Source organism: Cuculus canorus, chromosome 2, assembly GCF_017976375.1.
Source record: "Cuculus canorus isolate bCucCan1 chromosome 2, bCucCan1.pri, whole genome shotgun sequence".
Taxonomy (NCBI): Eukaryota; Metazoa; Chordata; class Aves; order Cuculiformes; family Cuculidae; genus Cuculus; species Cuculus canorus.
Window position 1 is genome coordinate 140,959,288 of NC_071402.1, and position 20,102 is coordinate 140,979,389.

A 20,102-nucleotide genomic window follows, 5' to 3' on the forward strand; every position below is an offset into this window, starting at 1 on the left:
ATGTCCGCCCGGGCCGCGCGGGGAGGTGGCTCCGCGCGGGCTGTCCCGGCGGGGGGAGGGAGGGGCGCGATGTCTCGCGCGGGGGACGGCGGGCGGCCGCGCGCTGAGGTGGGTGCGGGGCGGCGCGGGGCCGGCCGGGCGGCGCCGCCGGGGCGCCCTCGCCTCGCGCACGCTCGCTGGGGCGCGGCCGGAGCCGCTGGGGGCTGGGGCGCGCGCTCGGCTGCCGCGGCTCGCGCTGCGCCGCGAGGAGGCCCAGGCCCAGGCCTTTTCCCTCCCCGACAACCCCCCTCCCCTCGGGCGCGCGCGCGCCGCGCCTGCGCGCCGGCTCCGCTCCCCCGCCCGCCTTCACGTCGCGCGCTGCCCGCTCCCCCTCCCCCCCCCCCCGCGCGTGACCGAGGCGGCCCGGCCGCGGGCGAGCGGCGGCGCGCGGGCGGCGGCCATGGGCCCCGCGCCGGTGCCCTGGCGGCGGCGGCGGCGGCGGCGGCGCGGCGACTGAGGGGGCGGCTGACGGCGGTGTGTTTAACCCTTAGATGGTCTCCAGCGAGCCGCTGCTGCTGCCTGTGTCACTGGAGGGCGAGTTCTCCAGTAGCATGAAGGAGATGATCGGCGGCTGCTGCGTGTGCTCCGACGAGAGGGGCTGGGCCGAGAACCCGCTAGTCTACTGCGACGGGCACGGCTGCAACGTTGCGGTGCATCAAGGTGAGTCGGTGCCAGCGCTCCCTGCCCTCCTCTCTCGGGCCTGCCCCCTCCCCCGGGACGGTTTTTCCCCCTTCTTCTTTGCCTTCCCCCTCCCAGCTCCTTCTGGTCCCGCGTGGAGCCCGCATCCCTGCTTCTAGGGCCACGTGCTTTCTGGTCTGGCCCGTCCTGTCATCCTCTGCCCTTCCAGCCTGTCTGTTCCCTCTTGTGAGACTTCCTATATTATGGCTGCGAAAAAGGAAGAACCTCCCCTTCCAGGTTTTTTAACCTTCCTCCTCCCTTGTGCTCTTCTGTGTCTGTGTTTCCCAGTTCGCCTTTCCGCCCTGCCAACAGGCTCAGCCGCAGCAGCGCGAAGACTACCTAGACCTCCTTCCCTTCTTTGAGGAACTTCTTACTAATCTATGTTCTGGCAATTGTTGCTGTGTCTTTTTTTTTCTTCCGTACTCGATCCCTGTTGTCCCTACTTTTCCAAAGTTAGAAAAAAGAAATATTTGAAGGGCAGCCGGTAGATGAGAGTTTAGGACTGGGAGAGAGCGGTGCATAGGGAAGACTTAGCTGTCATGTGATTTCTTCCTCTGCCTGCCTTCCCTTGAATGTCATTTGGCTGATGTTGCCTGGTAGATGAAGAGACTTCCTGTAGTGGTTCTGCAGGGGGAGGGTGCTGGTCGGAATAGCTGATGCTGGATTTGTTTGGATTAGTGGAGGCTGGTTGGTTGGTTTCCAGCTTAGCTCGAGAGCTGGCATGTTCCCTGTATGTGTGATTGTTATGTTTCTGTCATATGTTTCTCTTGCGAGAGCAGAGGGTGAGACTGGGTTCTGCTGCTGAGATTGTAAGAATGAAGTTGTGATGACTTCTGCTTTATGGTAGGGGAAATAAGGAATAAGATGGTAGTTTTCTGTATCAATTCCCAAGTAGTCATATCAACTCCATGTCTGGCTTTTTAACTTTTTCTAGATGGTGAACAAGTTGGAGGAGACTGGAAATCCCAATTCCAGTTCATTAGTCTGAATGCGTAGTACATGTGAAAATACTACTAACATATGTCATACTTCGTCTTAAATTGCTTTGAAGATGGTACAGTAACTGTTTCAGGTGTATGCTGCTTTGTAAACTAACAGGAAATAATGAGAGGTAGTAATAATTTAAGGACATCTTCAGAAGGACTTAGTTATTCTTGTTAATGTTGGACTGAATGCAGACATGAGCTGACAGGATCTGTGAAATTAGTCTGGTTTTGAATCAGTTTTCTGTTGGCTTCAGAACTGAATAATGTTAACCAGTAAGTTAACTCTGCTTTTGTGGACTTTTGGGATCACGAAGAACAGGGCTTTGGATGTCATACCTGAACCGGCTATTGCTTTTGTATTATCTTGGGCATCGTTCTTTGCATCTAAAGCCTTAATAGTATTTTCAGTGAAAAAATTTGACAATGGCAGCAGTTGGAACCGAAGTAGTGGGAACAACAGAAGTCTATTTTAGGAAATACGTTTAATATAGAAGCACACACACTTCAGTAAATTGGGTACAAGAATACTGAACTTTTGTTTTTTAAGCTCAGCTACAAATCTGAATTTGAAACTGTCAGGATGTGTGCAAAGTACTGCTTCTTCTAAATTCAGATGTTGTTGCTATAGAGGTCTCCAGAAAAGAGCTGTGTGTTTTGATTTGCAGTGTAATTGATGTTTTATGATGAGGATTTGATGTGTCATGTGAAGGTGGTAGAGGAAGCATGTCCTCTTTTTTTTGTAATCTTTATGTAGTAAAAGTACTAGTCCTCATGGTTAAAGCTGGTAGTCCTTATTTGAAGTTCACATAGCAGTATTACCCAGAAGATTTTATTAACCGCATTTTTTGATATTATAATTATTTTTAGTCCAGAGGAAATTTCAAGTGTTAAGTCATTGCCAAGTTGCACAGGGCAAAATCTCTTCATGTGCTTAAAGAAGCTTTGCGTAGTAGTGGAAGCAAAAACCAAAGGAGTCCTGGAACTTGGTGTCACACAGTATATCAGGGCACAAACCTGTGGTGGACTTTTCTAGGCTCTAGGTGTACTCTGTTATGTTTGCAGACATAAAAGTACTTCACTTCAACTTTGGTCTTTGACCAGCTCGTGTTGCCAGCCCTGTCTCTGAGTTGCATTCTGTAATTAGCTTCTTACTCTGCACTGTCTCTTGCTAATTTAAGTGTGTGATTGCACGTTTAAAGTAATCCCTCTTAGTTTCTGCAGAGGAATTCAAAGTTCCCCTCTGCTGTGGTTAAGTATAGATGCAACAAAAACAAGATGCTTTTTTCTCATGATGAAGAAGTTCATTGTACAGTAGAAAAGGCTTATCAAGATAGTTTGGTGTGTCACTGAGCTTGAGTAAAGTATTTGAAAAAAAATCATAATATGGCTATATGTATTTATATAATAAGAAATTATTTCATTGACTTTCCTACTTTCTTTCATAGAAGGAAGGGTGTATTTTTTCTCCTTTCTTTGGGCTAGCACGAAACCAGTTATACTTTTTAATATATATATAGTATATATACACACACACACACTGGATAATAGTAATTTAATCTCAGCTTTCTTCTTAGCTGTTAATTTATCATACAGGTATCGTTTTATTTCTAGTTACTTAAATCAGATTTTCTTATTTAAATATAATTTGATTGTTTTGAACTGAGATACTAAAATTATGATGTCAGATTCAGGATTATCTTTTTGAGGAAAGTGTTTGGCTTTTTGATTGTTAATAGTTGTTGCACCCGTACAGATATTAGGATATACTCACAGCACTACTCTTCTTGTATTTTTATTCCCTCAGTATTTCTTAATGCTTCTAGATCTGTGCATTTCAAACATGAACAGTATTGCCAAATTACTAAACTCTTTTTTGTGGAATTCCATATCAAACTCCTTTTCTTTTTTTAATATACTATAAAAATACAGATGTCAGTCTTGCAGAGAAATCTGCATGCCTCAAAATCTCTTTTCCTGGCTATAGTCGCAAATGATCCTAGTACTGATGCTCAGTTTAGTTTGTATTTACAGCTCTATATAAATTTTCAGAGGAAAAAATAGCAAATTTTGTATCTTTGTTCATTTTGTTGTGCATTTCCTACTTAGTTATTTTGCTAATAAAGCGTAAAAGAACTTGATTGTAGCTAAGTGTATGAATGTCTTATGACAAACTCTGATTTGTTGTTGCTTTTAGTTTTCTCTTGAAGACTTTATTATAATGATGAGTGTTTGTTATTGTGAAGTGTTTTATCTCTTGCTGGCAAATAAACAGCAAACCAATCACACGTGAAACATTGCTGCTTTTGAATGGTTATATTGCTTTTCAAGCTAATTATTTTTTTCCTAAATTTAACAAATTTTGCATAAATTTTGAAGTGGAAGATTATTGTACTTTATTTCTAGTACTGCTGTGATGTGCAATATATAGATGTCATTTTGACTTATTAAAATGATGCAAAATTAATTAATGCTAAGCTTTGTTTATAACATTCATATTAGTATAAGCAGTGCTGCTTATGTTTGCTGAAATATTTTGTCTTGTTCAAAACAGCTTGCTATGGAATTGTTCAAGTACCCACTGGACCTTGGTTTTGCAGGAAGTGTGAATCTCAGGAAAGAGCAGCCAGAGTGGTATGTGCTTTGTTTATTAAGTAATGCTAGTTATAATGCTTGTGTGGATAATATTTACCTAGTTATCCCAATAATAATAGAAAATAGCATAGTTTTCTGTCATACTTCCATCTAAATGCTATTCAGAAAGGCCTGTTATCTTTTTGGGTTTTTTTTTTACTTGAAATACGCAACTATCTCTAAGTATTTTAAGTATTCTGGCAATTTCTGTGATGCGTGTGTGTTTTTTTTTCTTAATGGTGTTTTTTTTTCCCCAACCATTTCAAAGATTTTCTTATCTGTGGTGTGGGTTCTGTGTAATTCTGTCAGTTTAATACTTGCATAGTCAGGTATGGGTAGAAAATAGAATCCGTGTCCAATTCTTCTGCAACAACCTTAGATTGCCAGTTGAAAACTTCCATTTAGGAACACTTAACCAATAGATAGTGTTCTTAACTTGGGAATGTAATGCTCTTGGAATGTGATACTTCTAATTGAAGAAACATTTTTCTTTCTCTGTCTTTTTAATTTTTTATGGTGAATATTGGGGATTCAGATAATCCATTTGAACAACAACGAAAAACTCCAAGCCATTTTTCTCTCTCGATTGTGTGATTTTTTTTTTTTTTTTTGTCAGATTTCAGTGTTATTCGATCAAGCCGCATGATATCTGGCATTTTTAGAAAAGACTACCCCATTTCTTAGTACTTGATACTTGTTAGTTTGTCTTCCAGCAAAAGATAACGTGAGAGTATTGAGAAAGACTAAGCTGTTTCTTTGCCTCTGAAAACATTTGCCTTATAAAAATTGGAAGAGAAAGTGGTGCAGAATCTTGGGGCAGTGCGTAAACTATTTCTGACTTTCATATCTAAAGACGAATGAAGAGCCTGAGACCAGTTTTTTTGTTACCGTCAGACACTGGTAGTGTGTTTAGATGAGCTGTTTGCTGTACCTGTTTCCTTTTCTAATATAAAGTACTATAGATATGGTAGGATGACTTAAAGTTGTGTGATTATTTTGGCACAGGCCTGAAGAATCTCGTTCTTCTGCTTTTCCCAGCTTGCCATTAATGTTTTCGTAACGCCCTAGTAACCCAGACTTTGTTACTCCTTCTAAACCAAATTTGTTGGTGAGAGCAAGAATAGATTGATTTCTGTGTGCTTTTTGAGTATTTGTCAACAGAAAATCAAAACTGCTGCCCTTTCCAGTGAAAGGCTATTTCTTTCTTTTTTTTTTTTTGGGAAAACCATCAGCAATGTGAAGTTTTAAGAGTAGCAGTTTTTAATGTTGCTGTGATTTATACCAGTTTACATCAAAGTTAAAGAGGAGAAGAAAAGAGAGATCGTGACTAGAAGGAGGATTTTTCTGGTGCGTGATGGGGAATTCTCATCAAGATTTAGGATCTAGGTATTCCTGGCTTCTCCTGACACAAGGAATGAAGGAAAACTGTACCGAGTTCTGAAATAAACAATGTCTCACCATGTTCCCGTAATTTCTTGAGTTTACCAAAGATAATAGCTGTGATAGGCATTATACTGCTTCTCCTCGCCGTTTGAAGTTGAAAAGGAATGACGATGAGCTTAACTGCATAATCTGCTTGGTACATTATTCTATTCTTGTTTGCATGTAATGGAGTCTGTACAGTTCAACAAGTTGGTTACTTGTTTTGGGGGGAGGGGAAAAAACTATTTCCCATTTGTAATATAGCATGGGCTTAAATGGTTCTCAAGTGAAACTAATTGCATGTGAAGTAGAACAGATTGTTAACAGTTGGGAGTTTTAATAACTATTTGTATGTTAGTGAGCTGGAAGCATGGTGGCTCTTTCTGATGTGTCTTGGAGAAACCCTTAACATTCAAAAACTAAACTGAATCTCTGACTTTAGTACGAAAACTAGAACTTTGTTATAACCTCTTAGTCAGACTTGGAAGAGTAATACACTTGCATGAAAAAGCAAACCCCCTTATCACTGTAGGAGACTGAAACTTAGTTTTTCTATTGGCTGTTTTGTCTAGAAACAAAACCAGAACTAAATTAACCATATGAAATTGAACATGCTTCTACTTACCTATAGTCTTTAAAAAGATCTGAGTTTTGCACTCAAGGCGTATTTTTCCCTGCTGATGCTGTCTGTATTGTGTGTTTTTGGGGTGTATTTTTTTTTTTTCTATTTTTAAGCTGCAGTTACTGGGCAAAGAAATCGCTCTGATAAGAGGGGAAGGTTAATGGCTTGCATTAAAGTTCATCTTGCTTTAACAGCTGAAAGAAATAGACTAATTCAGGAGTCTGTAACTCAAGTAGGTGGGTCACCAGAGAACTTCACTTAGCAGCAGGTTAGAGCAGTTAGCTTGTCATATACTTTCAGATGTTATACCCTGAAGTCCACTGTGTTGCCTTTCTTCTCTGTGCTGCTGCTGAACTGGTACACAATGCTTGTCAGTGAAGGTGGTGGCTGATTTTGCAGCCACACAGGTCTCCCGTCCTGGCTGGTTCTCTTCCGTGTTTTTGATAGTGGGGTGGTAGCCAGTGTCTTGGGTGTTGAATGGTCAATAAATAGTTGGAAAACACAGTTCCATATCTGGCAAGTCATACTAAGTCTTGACTCTAGCAGGGTCATTTTTTTTGTGTGTGTGAGAGAAACTATGATTTTTGTAAATCTGAACTGTGAAAAGTCTTAATTTTCAGGATTTTTATATTAGCTGACCTGTGGTGTGCTTGGAATATCAATCTCTTCAAGATGGGTGGCAACAGCTTTGGCTGTGTCAGCACCAGCTGTTACTACCCAGCATAGCAGGCCCTTGCGATGTCTTCAGATGTACATGAACTTCTGAATCAAAAAGTAGGGCAGATACACGTTGACACAGGAAAAAGGAATACTAGAGTCCATGTGAGGGTGTATAAATATGGAGTAGTACATAAATGTTACTGTCCTGTCTGGGGAAATGGAGTGGGGCATATATATTGTCTGGGGGTTGATAGTACTGGTATCCAAAGAGAGAATAGGAAAGCTAAATTTAGTAATTGTAGTGCAACTGTTATTGAGAAAGACTTCCCCCCCCCATCATCCTGTTCTGTGCCAAACATCTTTCTTGATGATCTTATTTTAAGAATGATTTAATTATAGCATATAGTGGGACGTAAGTAGACAATGTGCTAATAGTTATGGTTATGAAAGATACTATTTTTCGTGCTTAAGATGCAGGATCTGGAATAATCCATGTGATAGACATAGGAGGCACCACAGAGGCATCCAGCATTTGCGCAAACGGTTGGTGTGGTCAGGCTTATTAGGTACGTGTAGATACTGGTCCTTGTGAATTCAGCTTGATTCAGAGAGACTAGGAGATCTCAATATTGAACTTCAGTGTTAGACATTCCAGGAAGTTTTATTACCTCAAGCCCAGTGCAGCTTGGACATGTGAAGTCATATTGCTTGCAGCATTGCAAGTGAATTAATATGTGTTGATCTGTTTCACTAGAGTATGTACCTTACAAGCCTTTCATTGTGGCTAGGAAAATCAGTTTGGACTTGCTGCAAATAACTCTCAACGTTGTAAAGGTGGTATTTTTGTTTTCCACTTGACATTTCTGTGTTAGGGTGTTTTGTTTTTTTGTTTTTTTTTTTTTTTTTTTTTTTTCCCCCCCGTGATGGGGCGGCTTATGCAGTTGGATGTGGTCCTGGCCAAGAACTGAATTAGTACATTTATGTGTCACTAAGCTGGTCTCATAAGCCACCTGGATTTCAGTCCTGGGGAATGCATTGAGGAGGCTGTGACTCCCTGTGGAGCTGCCCACATAAGCTTTGAGATAGTATTCATCTGGATCTCTTCTGAATCAAGTGTAACTGGAGTCTCTGCACTTGCACATGTGTTTGTTGGTACTTAGTGTGGAGACAGAAAGACTCCCATTATGGAGTCAGTTTAGATCATGCAGTAATTAAGGATTCAGAGCTGTAGAAATGCAGCTAAACTGTTCACCTCCAAGGTCAGTTCAGGTACTTTGTGCTCTTGTAGCGATAGGTTCCTGCTAGTAATCTGGTCAGACCTGAGCTGTTCCTGCATCTGCTGTGCAGAGGATCCAGAGTCTGAACACCTGAGATAGTAATAATAAAAAAATCTTATTTAATATAATAATGGTTTTAGTTCTCATGTTGTAAGTTCCAATTTAAAAAAAAAACCCTCTTCAACACATGCATCCTCAAGTTTGTTATTGTAGAATTGCTTGTAAGAGGTATATCATATATCCATAGTTTAACACCCCACCTGCAGCATTTATGTACTGTAGAATAACCATAGGTGTACTATTACTTGCCTTTTGCCTAAACAGAAGGAGGCAAAGGAGGAAACGGAAATGTAGGCTTTTGATATGGAGATAGGTTTGTGATCAGAGCTCTGACAGCTCTGGCTCAACAGGTTGCCTCCAGAGGAATGGGATCTCTGTGCCATTGCTTAGGATCGGTTTTCGTATCGTTATTACACCTGTATCTGTAAACTAGAAGGCATATTGATAAAAATCGATCTCAACAAAGGTGGACTAAATTACATTTTAGAAGAAGAAAACTTGCTGCTCTCCTTTTTTTTTTTCCAATTTGAAGAACTGGCCACCAAAGCATTCAAGGCCGATATACTACACATTATCTTTGAAGATATGTATTTAAATAGTTCTTAAAGAAATTTTGAAAGGAATGTTTTTTTCAGTGTGTATCCATAATTTTATTTAAAGGACATTTTGCATAAGAATATTACTACAACTACTTTCAAGAAGACTGTAGTAAGTAGTAGGAAAATTACTTTAGCTTTAAGCATACAACAGAAAAATTGACCTTTGTGCTTTTGTTATTTGTGTGGCTTTTGCACAGCAGCAGAATAGTAAACTTCTAAATAAGGGAAGGAAAACTGACTAAAATAAAAATTTCTAGTATTTGTGTTTCTGCTACTTATTAACAATATCTTCCCTCCCTCCCCCCTTGTTCCAAAAAAACCAAGAAACCTCAAACCTGACAACATCCTCTTGTCTCTTATGAATGGCTGTGCAGGCTGGAAGGTGGTGAATGCATGTAGCTGGATAACTAGAATAAAAAATCTGCTGAAAGATTAGAGCAGTCTGTTCCTGAAAGACTGCACCCTGGGTAAGGGACCCACAGTGGAACAGTTTGTGAAGAACTGCAGTCAATGGGAAGGACTTGTGTGGTGGAATTCATGGAGGACTGTCTCCCATGGGAGGAACACCGTGGTGGAACAGGGGAAGAGTGTGAAGAGTCCTCTCCTTGAGGAGGAAGGAGTGGCAGAAACAATGTGTCACGGCATAATACAGCCCCCATTCTCTGTGCCCCTGTGTGACTCTGGGGAGGAGGAGGCAGAGATTTCGGGAGTGAAGTTAAGTCAGGGAAGAAGGAAGGGGTGGGGGAAGGTGTTTTAAGGTTTAATTTTTATTTTCTCATTATCATACTCTGATTTGATTGGTAATAAGCTAATTTCCCCTAGTCAGGTCTGTTTTGCTTGTGATGGTAATTGATGAACGATCCCTCCCTGTCCCTATCTCAACCCACAAGCATTTCGTTATATTTTCTCTCCCCCATCCAGGTGAGGAGGGGAGCAATAGAGTGGCTTTGGGGGGGCACCTAGAATCCAGTCATGGTCAGCCCACCACAGTCCTTTTTGGCACTGATTGTGGGGCATGAGGTATTCAAGATAAGAATAGTAATTAGGAGAGTTAGCAGGCAAAATGTGGACTGAACAGAGCTAGTGAGAAAAGAGCAGAGTGATTGTGGGGAATTTCTAGTGTTCTAGCTGTGGTAAAGGTGGAACTACTTGTTTTCTGAGATATGACTGTTGTGTGTTTCTTGTCCGTTACATAGATGGGTCAGTGTTGTCTGCTTTGCATTTTGTGAGTGGGAGAAAATATTTTTTTCATGTTCAGATTTTTTTTTTTGTATACATAGTGATTAGATGCGTAACCTTCCGGTGCTGCGACTCAAAAGACGATGGAATTGCTTGGGATTGTATAGCATCAGGTCATCAGGGCTAGGAGTGCAAAAGGCAGAGGGTGCTGCAGAAGGACAGTATACTTCTGTGCATCTTCCCCTCCAATTCGTGAACTAAACCTTATGTGCTGTGTTGTGTGCTGTGCATATCAAAGTGGGAGCATTTAATGCTACTTCTGATTTTGCTGCCTTCATGCTCTTTTTGTTTTTTTTTGTGTGCGCTGCATTTTTTCCTGCTTGTATGCTTACTTGCTACTTGGCTTCTAAATACATGGCTGAGTGCATAAACTTAATTGAAGTGGTTCATTACAGCAGAAAAGGACTGCTATTTTTTTTTAAGTTTTGATTAGCTGCGGTTTATCTAAATGGTCACCTTATTTGTGCAGTAATTTAGAATTACATTATGTTAAATATGCATACATAGAGTATTCAGGCTTTAAAACACAGTGTTCCTGTTACTTAAAGTCTTTGATCAAGTAGTACTTTTAACATGGGTGTCGATACAATAGGTACTTTAGCAAATGCTCTAAATTACTAACAGCAACACATTTTCTGTTACAGGAATTGCTTAATTCTCGTGCAGAAATGTTTTGTGACTGTTTGTTTCATTGCTAGACTGTTAAAACACTGGCAGAAGAGGTCTCTAAGCAAGGAGCTCCTCAGCTGCAGGGAGCCTTACTTAAAATAGATGCTACCTTTTTATACCTGAGAATTTTTAGGGTGCAGCTGTGATATGTTGCAGGAGGACACTGAAGGGAACCATCACATCCTGTTTTCTTCAGCTAGATTGAATTGGGTCAGTAGCACACTTTCAGCCTGATAGCAAAAGCTTGGGTGTTTGATTGGAAGTCTAGCCCAGCATAACAGTTATTTCTCGTAACCTGATGGTTTCCATCAAAGATCAGTGTGTGAATCTTAACCTTCATGTGTGTTTAGAATTTGGATTCCTGTAACATCTAGCAGTACTTACTGGTCTTAGATACCTACTGGGAGATTTATGGCTTTGGACTTCTGAAGTTAGAGTAGTCAGATCTAGATACACCCTGTGTCATTACTATGTTACATTGTACTCTACATTATCTCTCTTCCAGTTACCTTACATGTATTGAGTAAAAGAATGACTAAATATCACCTGTAGTGTGCACTGACTGGATGGTCTTGGAAGAATGCTGATTTGCATGTTGAGTGCCTCTAATCTTCTTGTCATAGTCTGTAAATTTATTACCTGGAGTAGATGTTTTTGACAGAGTTAACTGAATCTGCATATATTTTTATCTGATGCCTTGATAAAGTGAACTAGGTCGAGTCTTTCTAATTTATCAAGGTATAAAACCTGAAATGCTTCAGGTAGTAAGTCTGTTTTTCTTCTATGTGTCAATTGTCTGCCTTGAAAAAAAGTTCTCTCCTTCTCCTGGGACAGATAACTGAATAGAGATGGGGCAGAGATTTGGCAAATTTGTCAGCATCAAGAAATGATTATTTGAAGATGGAGATGACTTAATTTCTTAAGTTGTCAAGTTGCAGAACATAGCACTTTCGAAGAGAAGTACTGACAGTATGCATTTGTTTGCTCTATTAGTGGTGTCAGCCAGTTGGGGATTCTTGAATGTGGCAGAAGATCTTTTGATTCCTGTTGGTTCTTCAGTGTGGCTTATAAATACTGGAGTGTGGTGTGAATCATGGGTTGGAATCATTGGAACTTTAGTTTGCTTCTCTTCAGATACCTTGGTTGAAAAAATTGTGTAGTTAGCCAGTTGTTGACTTCTGCTTCAAATACTTGCATGGTTGCAAGCTATCATTTATAGAGCTGTTTAGATCAAAATATTGAAGGTGGTGATTTTGTGAGTTTATAAGTAAGATCTGAAACTACTGCAGGTTGAGACTGTTGATAAGGTATATTGCTATCCAGCTGTGGTTTAGAAACTGATAAAGTGTGGATTCGGTTTTGTAGATAGCAGTCTCTCCATTGACTGAGCCATATATTTCTGTAGAAGCTTTTAGAAAATGTATTATGCAATTCATCCTTTTTGCCATACTGAACAAGCGAAAAATGAAGTTTTGATTTTGCCAAGTATTATAAAATATGGGTGTAAAAAAATCAGAAATAAACTCTAATAGGAATTTTCAAAGTGCCTAATTGGTTTTAAGGAAAAAAACACTGAAGAAAGTAGAGTAAAATATCAGAATAAAAGGATTTTGTATGAGTAGATAGCCTAAGTTTGATGTGAGTAGGGGTTCAATAATTTCAGCAGCATCTGGGAATGCTTGTGAGTATTATTGGACCTTCTGGAGGCTTCAAAGGCTAAGAGGATGATCTTCTCTGGTTAGTCTTTATATAGTTGGCAGTTTTGCCTTTTAGAAGATGGTTTGAAAAGGTGAACTGAAAAATGAGATGTCGCTGGGTTCTGAGGGCTGGGCTAAGTTATTGCCAGCAGATGTAGACATGGTCAGTCTGGCACACATCCTGTTGCTATGTCTGTTTTTGTACTAGCTGCCTGTGAATTCTCATCTATTGATAGAATTTATGCCAAGATCTAAATTCCCAGTATACTGGTTTGTACCACTCGGCAAATATCTGTGGGTTTTTCTTCTTCTGGTTGTCTAATCTTATAAAACTGTTTCTCTGTAGGCTGTAAGGCATTTGTTCTTTTGTAGATACCTTCTGATTAGCTGAATATGAGTTAGGTTTCTGTTTAAGTATAATCTAGTTGTCTGTGGTGTAATTAGCACACTTCTATGTAAGTGTCTTTAGAATCTGGTGTTTCTTTATACAGGGAGCTATGTTTACATTGTTTATTCAATACCATATTTGCCTGAATCTAAAACAAACTAATCACTACAATGACCTTGAAATTTTCCAGTTTCATTAGAAGAAAACAGAGTTTCTCTTATTTTCAGTGTTTCCATTCCAATGAAATTTCATTCCAATTTCATTCCAATGCACACAGTGTGTGCATGTGTTATTATTTTAAACTTCCCCCCCACCCCCATCAAAGAAGCACTAGGCAGAAGAGGAACATAGAAAGAAAGGAAGGTATAAAAGGAAGATGTTAACATGTAGGAATGGGAAGGATAATAAATAGCAAAAAAGTTTAAGTGTAGAAGATATCTTTTCATCAGAAAAGTGAGTAAAGAACTTCAGCTAGTTACATATAGGTAGGATGATGTATGTGCAGCATTGGCATAACTGACACTCTAGACAAGATTTGTGATCAACTTTGCATCCAGATACACTTCCCCCCCCCCCCGAATTTTTACATTTTTGCAACAATGGGAATCTGTCTGCCAGCATTGTATTTTCTTACATTAACTGCACTAGTATGGATCCATACTGTCTGCTGTTTGATTAACAGTTAACAGGAGCAGCAGAATAAAATGTTTTGCATGTCAGGTTTTAACTCCCGTTGATGAAAGGGTTGAAAGAAGTTTGAGTGTCAGATTTGAAGAACTGTGATGCTGATCTTGTGTAACTTGCTATTTTGTTATTTGTAACTTTAGGGGTCATGTATTGCAGTCTCTTAGAGTTGTTCCTTTCAGTTAAATACTGTTTGTTTGCTGTCATCAAGCAATATGAAACAGTAATACTGTGATCAAAATGCACTTTGGGTAAAAAAAACTATTATGGAAGTGTAAGTGTCATGCTGGATATGATACAGCTTGAGGGGGGAAATAAACTAGTAAACTAAACAGTCTGTGGATATGGCCGATGCCTCTTAAAAAAAGTATATGGAATATATGAATGCCAGGAAATATCAAACCAAAATTGGCCTAATAAATGTCTGAACCCAAAAAATAAGTCTGTATTACTACCAAAATTAAATTAGTGTATGTTGGTTGTGGTGTGGGTTTTTTTTTTTTTTTGGCTTTGGTTTGTTTTCTTTTTTTGGGGGGGGAGGGAGGTGCTGGTCGTTATGGCAAAGTGGCTCAAAGAAGCAGTATGGCTGAAAAAAATGGATTTTAGTATTAGCTTACTGGTCAGGATTTCTGTATGGTCAAGCGATTGCTCTTCCCAGTGGAAGGGAGTGGGATGGAAAGTACGCAGCAGGGGATGGCCAGTGATCTTCTGGCAGCAGTGCACAATTATGTTAGCTTAAAGTGATCCTGAGTCAACTGGAGCTGCAGCCTGATTTCTCAGCTAACTTTTAGGAACTGTGGTCTATTTAATCTGCTGTAGATCTTCTTGTAGTATTTAGGTTAACAGGTCCTACGTATTGAGATGCGCATTTTATTGTTTCATTGCTGTGCTGGGAATTCAGTCCTGCAGGACTTTACTTGGTTGACAGTCATTATTCAGGTGAATGGTTCCATTGGCCTACCTTGGGCCAGATTTCAGTGAATTACTTCCACAAGAGTTCTTTGATCTTTGTTTTCTTATAACAAGAGACAGCACATAATGGATGTCTGCAGATGGTGCTGTATGAAACTTGCTCCAAATTTACAGAACCCTGAGGGAAGAATAGTGCTGTATTCCTATTATTCATTTTTTTCTCCTTTCCCACTTGTATAGTCTTGTTCCTATCTCTGTATCTTCCCTGTATGCTGTGTTTTATGCTCTTCATTTCAACATGAATAAGGTAGTCTGTTGGATTAAATCATCTTCTTTATGCCTTACTTAAGTTTCCAGTTGAATGATAGAGTTAGGTTAACCAAAAAGACTCCAGTAATTAGATTTGTCTAATGTCATCTACTGCTGGTTAAGTTAACTGTTAGTCCTGGTTAAAATGGCAAGATGTATTGATCTAAAATACTTTAAACCTTTATGTCACAATGCAGTGGAGCTAAATTGAACCCTAACTAATTCCATACAAGGAGATGGGTTTATTTAGCTCCTTCTTCACTTTTCTTATTTTGGTTTTCCAATCCTGGAACTTCTTTCTACTGTATATTGCTAGTGGACAACTTCATTCTTTTTTTAATTTATTGTATTTTACTTTCCCTTAATTCTTCTTGGTTATTTCTACGTTTATAATAATGAATGAAAACAATTCTTTCTTCCCCCTTCTGCATGGGCCTCCCATGCTTTTCACAACTTTAGATCTCTGCTGGGTGACTTTTTAAAGATTGGACCCCTCAGGAGGCAGTGGGTTTTTCATCAGGCCCAAGCAGTCTCAATTAGTCTGGGTGCTGAGGTTACAGGATCAGTCTTCTCTCACTTAATTAACTTGCTGCGTGTGTAGTTCAGATATGAATTGTGACAGGCATACTGTCAGACTATTCCAGCTGCAGAACTCTGAGATTGGTTTCACTTCAGTCTCTACGGGAGACCTCATAGTCCAAAGCAATACCTGCTGTGAGTTCACCTGAATCCTGCTTGAACAGAAGCTAAATCCATGAACTTAGTCTGTCCACCAACGAGCTGCAAAAATCAGATGTCCATGTTACACTCCATAAGGACAAGAAGGGAAGGGACGTTGTCACTTGCTACAAGTTCAGACTTTCTTCGGTCAGTATTTGTGTCTTTTTTACTTTTCTTCAAATCTAATTTGACTGGCTGTACCTAGAGCAGCACATGCACTGGTGCCTCTTCCTGCTATAGGTCCAGTGCCCTTCAGTGTGCCGAAGGATGTGTTGTCTTGGGTCAGAGTCAGCCTATTTGGTATTCGCATCTGCACTGTCTAACCTGGTAATGTTTATCTGAACTGTTGATCAGTCATAGGGGCTTGCCTTATTTATGCTGGAATAGAATTGTGGGTGTAATATCCTCTCACACTATTCCTTCCCTTCCAGCTTGTTTAGTAGTTCCCCAAAATGTTTTTTAATGTTCAGACAATAAACTTGTGTCAGAAATTCTTTGCCAGAGCTAAGACTTAGAATGCACAGCCTTGGCATGGTCTCTGTGCTCAGATACACAGATATACATCCAACTAGTTCCTTTCCTTTCTCTTACAGAACCCTTTGTAACAACATACATTTAAGCATTTTGAAAGTACCTAAGATTCTTTTGGTCACTTTGTAATTTCTCACCTGAAACTGTCACTTTTTTTTTTTTTAAAATGCTATATTGCTGTAAGATTTTAGAATTAGTAATAGAGTGTTAGTTAAAATGGGGAAAAATTCTCTCCTAGTTACTTGTCTCAAGGGATGAGGTGCACTGTTCCCACCTGGCACAGCTAATGGTGTTACTGTGTGGTGCATGTTGAAACTTGGGAGAGCAGAAATGGGTGACAAAATCTGAGAGTGTGGAGTCTGGGAAGGATTTAGGTTTATAACGTGGAGGGGGAAGTGGAAAGAGTCACTGTGTGGTGTAGCACCTTACTGGGTGCTACTTCATTTGCAGATTCTAGGCAGAATTCAGGGCACTGGACATGGTCTGTGTCATCAGAGTGCAAGTTATCTGCACTGTTGTCCATGAGAGCCAAGTGCAGGCATACTGCTTCTGTCTAGTGAGAGTATACTCTGCAGAACTCCCTGCACTCAAATTTTCTTCTGCTGTCAAAGCTCTCTCCTCCACTTCAGTTTTTTGTCTTGTATCTTCTCTGACTGGTTGTGGCCAGGACTGCAGAGGAGTATTGAGGAAAGTCCTGATGCACCTAAGTCCTGTTAGAGGTATGAGACAAAAAGAAATTAGTTTGAGCTGAGCCCTGAAGAGACTGAATGGAGCGTGCTTAACTCTTCTGCATAAAGGGCTGGTTCAGTTCCTTGCTGCTCAGTGTCCTGTGATAATTTAAATTTTTTTTTTCTCAAGTAGTTTGCTGAATCTTTAATTATTAGTGCTGTAGTGCTGTGGTTCCCTGCCTTCAGTTTTGCTGATGCAACTAATTGCATCAGTGATAAGACCTGAATGAAAAATGTTAAGAAGAAAAAGTTAATTTCACTACGTTTCACTGATCTAGTTTAAGAGGCAGCCACACAGATAGTTACCTCAGGATCTGAGGGAGTGGTGGAGGGAAAAACTAATAGGGGAGAGGTGAAGGGAAGTGGAGAACCTCCAAAACTGGTTTTTCCACTAGTGAAAAACTGTGTCAAACTTCCACACGCTTGCAGAGGTGTGGCAGGTAGGCTATGTTAACAGCTTCCCTTCTCACAGTGGTAGATATATCATATCCGCTTACTGGCCTTAAGCTGCCAGCTCACAGGTTTGGGGTGGGAACAGACTTTATTGTACTGTCACCGCCAGTATGTATTTCTCACTTTGAGAATCTGCTTCAGTGTATGTGGAGTTCATTGAAATGAACCTACTGCTACTGAGTGTCTCCACACCTAGTACTTAATGTTTGGAAAGCTAGAGTGTTAAGATACAGCTCACATACATACTGCATGTGTAGAATTTTGTTTAAAATGAACTGATCAGTTAATTTCAGTGGCAAGTAAGTCCTTGTAATCTTGACTTAAAAAAAAAAAAGGTGTAATGCTCAGTCTGCAGGCAGCTTACAGAATGGCTCAGAAGTTTTCAGCCACTTTTATCTCTAAATTTGCATGTCACTTGGAGCAGTTGGAGGGGAATGTGTGTCAAACCTGTTCCATTTCTGTCATCTCTGAACTTATTTGGAGTTGATTCACACTGCTCTAGGACACTTGGAGATAAACTTGATAGTAGGAACTTGGTAGAGGCAGTGATAGCAGAAAGATTGTACTGTTGTGATCCTGGGTGTATGTCAGAAGAATATGATGTCAAACTGCATTTTCCAGATGCGCAGTCTTGGAGAATTTCAAGCATGAGTCAACTTCTGACCTCCTTTTACTGAGACAGAAAGTGAGATTGGTTTTGGTCTCTCAGGGTAAGTGGGAGTCAGTTGAGGCTGTAAAGTCAGCTGTAGTGTGTGCACCTGTGCTGCTTATATCCATGACATGTCTTTGTGATTGACCACCTTGGTGAATGCGGAGATCCTCGGAGAAGGAAGTACGGGATGGAGTCTTTGGACTTTGCCCAAGTTTCTTATCAAGTGAGTCTAATGCATGCTGTAGTTCTTGGAGGCTTGTCTCCAAAATTCTAAGCTATGGAATTCATGAATAAAAACTTGGAAGTGGAACTGTGAGTAGCTTTCACATAGATCATAGTTTCAAGATCTGGAGGAAAAAGCTTCATTTGTGACAAACTAACATTAGTATTCCAGTAAAGGTTAAGGGAAAACACACCCATTCACTTTTAAAGAGTGGTTGCTTCGTTAATGTCACCTAAGAGTATTGATGTGTGTGGTTTCTTTTTCAGTGCTCCTCTGATCATTCCATTTTTTTATTTTATTTTTGCTTTTTCTTTTCCTAGAGATGTGAATTATGCCCTCATAAGGATGGTGCTTTAAAGAGAACAGATAATGGGGGTAAGTTTTATTCTTATTTTATGTGAACTCTCTTATTTTCTGTGAGGGAAATAAGCCTGTGAAAAAAAATTACAGGGATCCTAACCACTAGCTGGTTGGGAAAGAGAGGACTATTTTACTATAACCTTTGTTGCCCAATTTAGGTTGAATTTAGTTTGAGAACATCAGTCGTTATTCTTAGCTTTATTTCTAGAAAAATTACAATGAAGGAGAAACTGCACTTTAACATAAGATATTAATGAGTAAAAAGGTTAAATGTTATGAATATTTAGTTGGAGTTTGAATGTTTATAGAAAACTGTTGAAAGTGTGGCATTCATGTTGGAAAGTGGAGTTTTTATGCCTGTAGCCCAGACTGAATGCACCAGTGCGTATATAAAGAATAGCTCTTTCATACCTGATTTACTAGTAGGTTATGTTACAAAGAAGTTAGAGCTGAAAGGTTGTGGTAGTGATTACCTGTCCCTTGCATCTTTTCTAATTTCATTGTTCAGGTTATCATCAGTTCTGCTTCTGCTGAGTAGAACTGCTAGGGAAAGTCTCACATGAATATCTTGCCTTGATTATGTTTATACTAATAACTGGGTGATGTGAGTGAAAAATTTCAATTAACTTTTCAGTCACTTCTGGAATTCCTTCGTTCTTTAGTAGATACTTCTAAATACCTGTCCATCATCCTATCTGTAAATAGCCTGGTCATTTTGATACTGAGCTGTTTCTCTTGTCAGAGGAGAAAGTATGATCATAATTCTGGATTTAATTTGGGCAGTCTATGTAAATTGTATTCTGGAGATTTTGTGTTGCATATGTAATATTCTAATTTGTATCTTAATTCAGCTTAGTGTTGATGCAGTAGTTGCAGCTTTGTGTTTCTGTTGCAGGAGCACGGAGCCTGCTTGTGTTTTGCTTATCTACCCTTTCCCTTGTCTGCACTTTGACTGCCACACACTGTAGCATTCACCATTCAAACATCTCTTCATTTTGGACACGTTAGTGAACATTGTGTCACTTATGAGCGTTGGAAGAGTATATTGAGCCTGTGTGTCAGTGAAACTACCATCTTAAGTGCGAGCCCTGTACTTTAGCCTTAAAATTATTATTCCTTTCAAGCAGGTTGATACTTGGCATTGTTGAATTCATGTCTTCAGAAACGGCAGCTAAACACTTGCCTTTTCGAGAAATGAGTAATAAGAAAGCCCCAAACCTCTTGAAATTTTCAGTAAAATTTCTGAAGTGTAAAGTAGCTGAAGTGTTTTCTGTTTTTATACTTAAAGTAGTGTTTGGGAACGCTGTTCTCTGTGGGCTTTTTTCTCACTCCCTGCGTCCTCCTCCCCCCAAGTGGTGTGAGGTTCCTTGGTGTGCATTCTTCCTCCTTCTGCCTCTCCCTGTGCTGGTCTGTTACCGCTTGTCTAACTTCGTGGAGATCAGCACTTCTTCAGATTTGTTCTGTAGGTTTTATGTTTGTGGTTAGAGGCATCTACCTTGCCTTAGTCATGCTTATCAGCACAGTTGCTGTTGGGCTCTGTTGTGTTCTCCAGTATCATCTGTG

General features: G+C 40.1%; 1 protein-coding gene across 6 annotated transcripts in view; it reads left to right on the forward strand.

The window, feature by feature from the left end:
• MLLT10 (MLLT10 histone lysine methyltransferase DOT1L cofactor) overlaps positions 1–20,102 on the forward strand; it is a 122,667-nt gene that overhangs the window by 2,590 nt on the left and 99,975 nt on the right. For 2 of the 6 annotated variants that reach the window (XM_054060107.1, XM_054060110.1), the window contains exons 1-4: positions 71–108; positions 531–699; positions 4,255–4,334; positions 18,500–18,554. In XM_054060107.1, coding sequence (XP_053916082.1) covers positions 531–699; positions 4,255–4,334; positions 18,500–18,554 — 304 coding nt within the window. In that variant the 5' untranslated portion in view covers positions 71–108. Of the gene's footprint in view, positions 1–69; positions 109–530; positions 700–4,254; positions 4,335–18,499; positions 18,555–20,102 lie in introns of those variants that run through there. The other 4 variants (XM_054060111.1, XM_054060108.1, XM_054060109.1 and 1 more) reach the window with 4 other exon arrangements.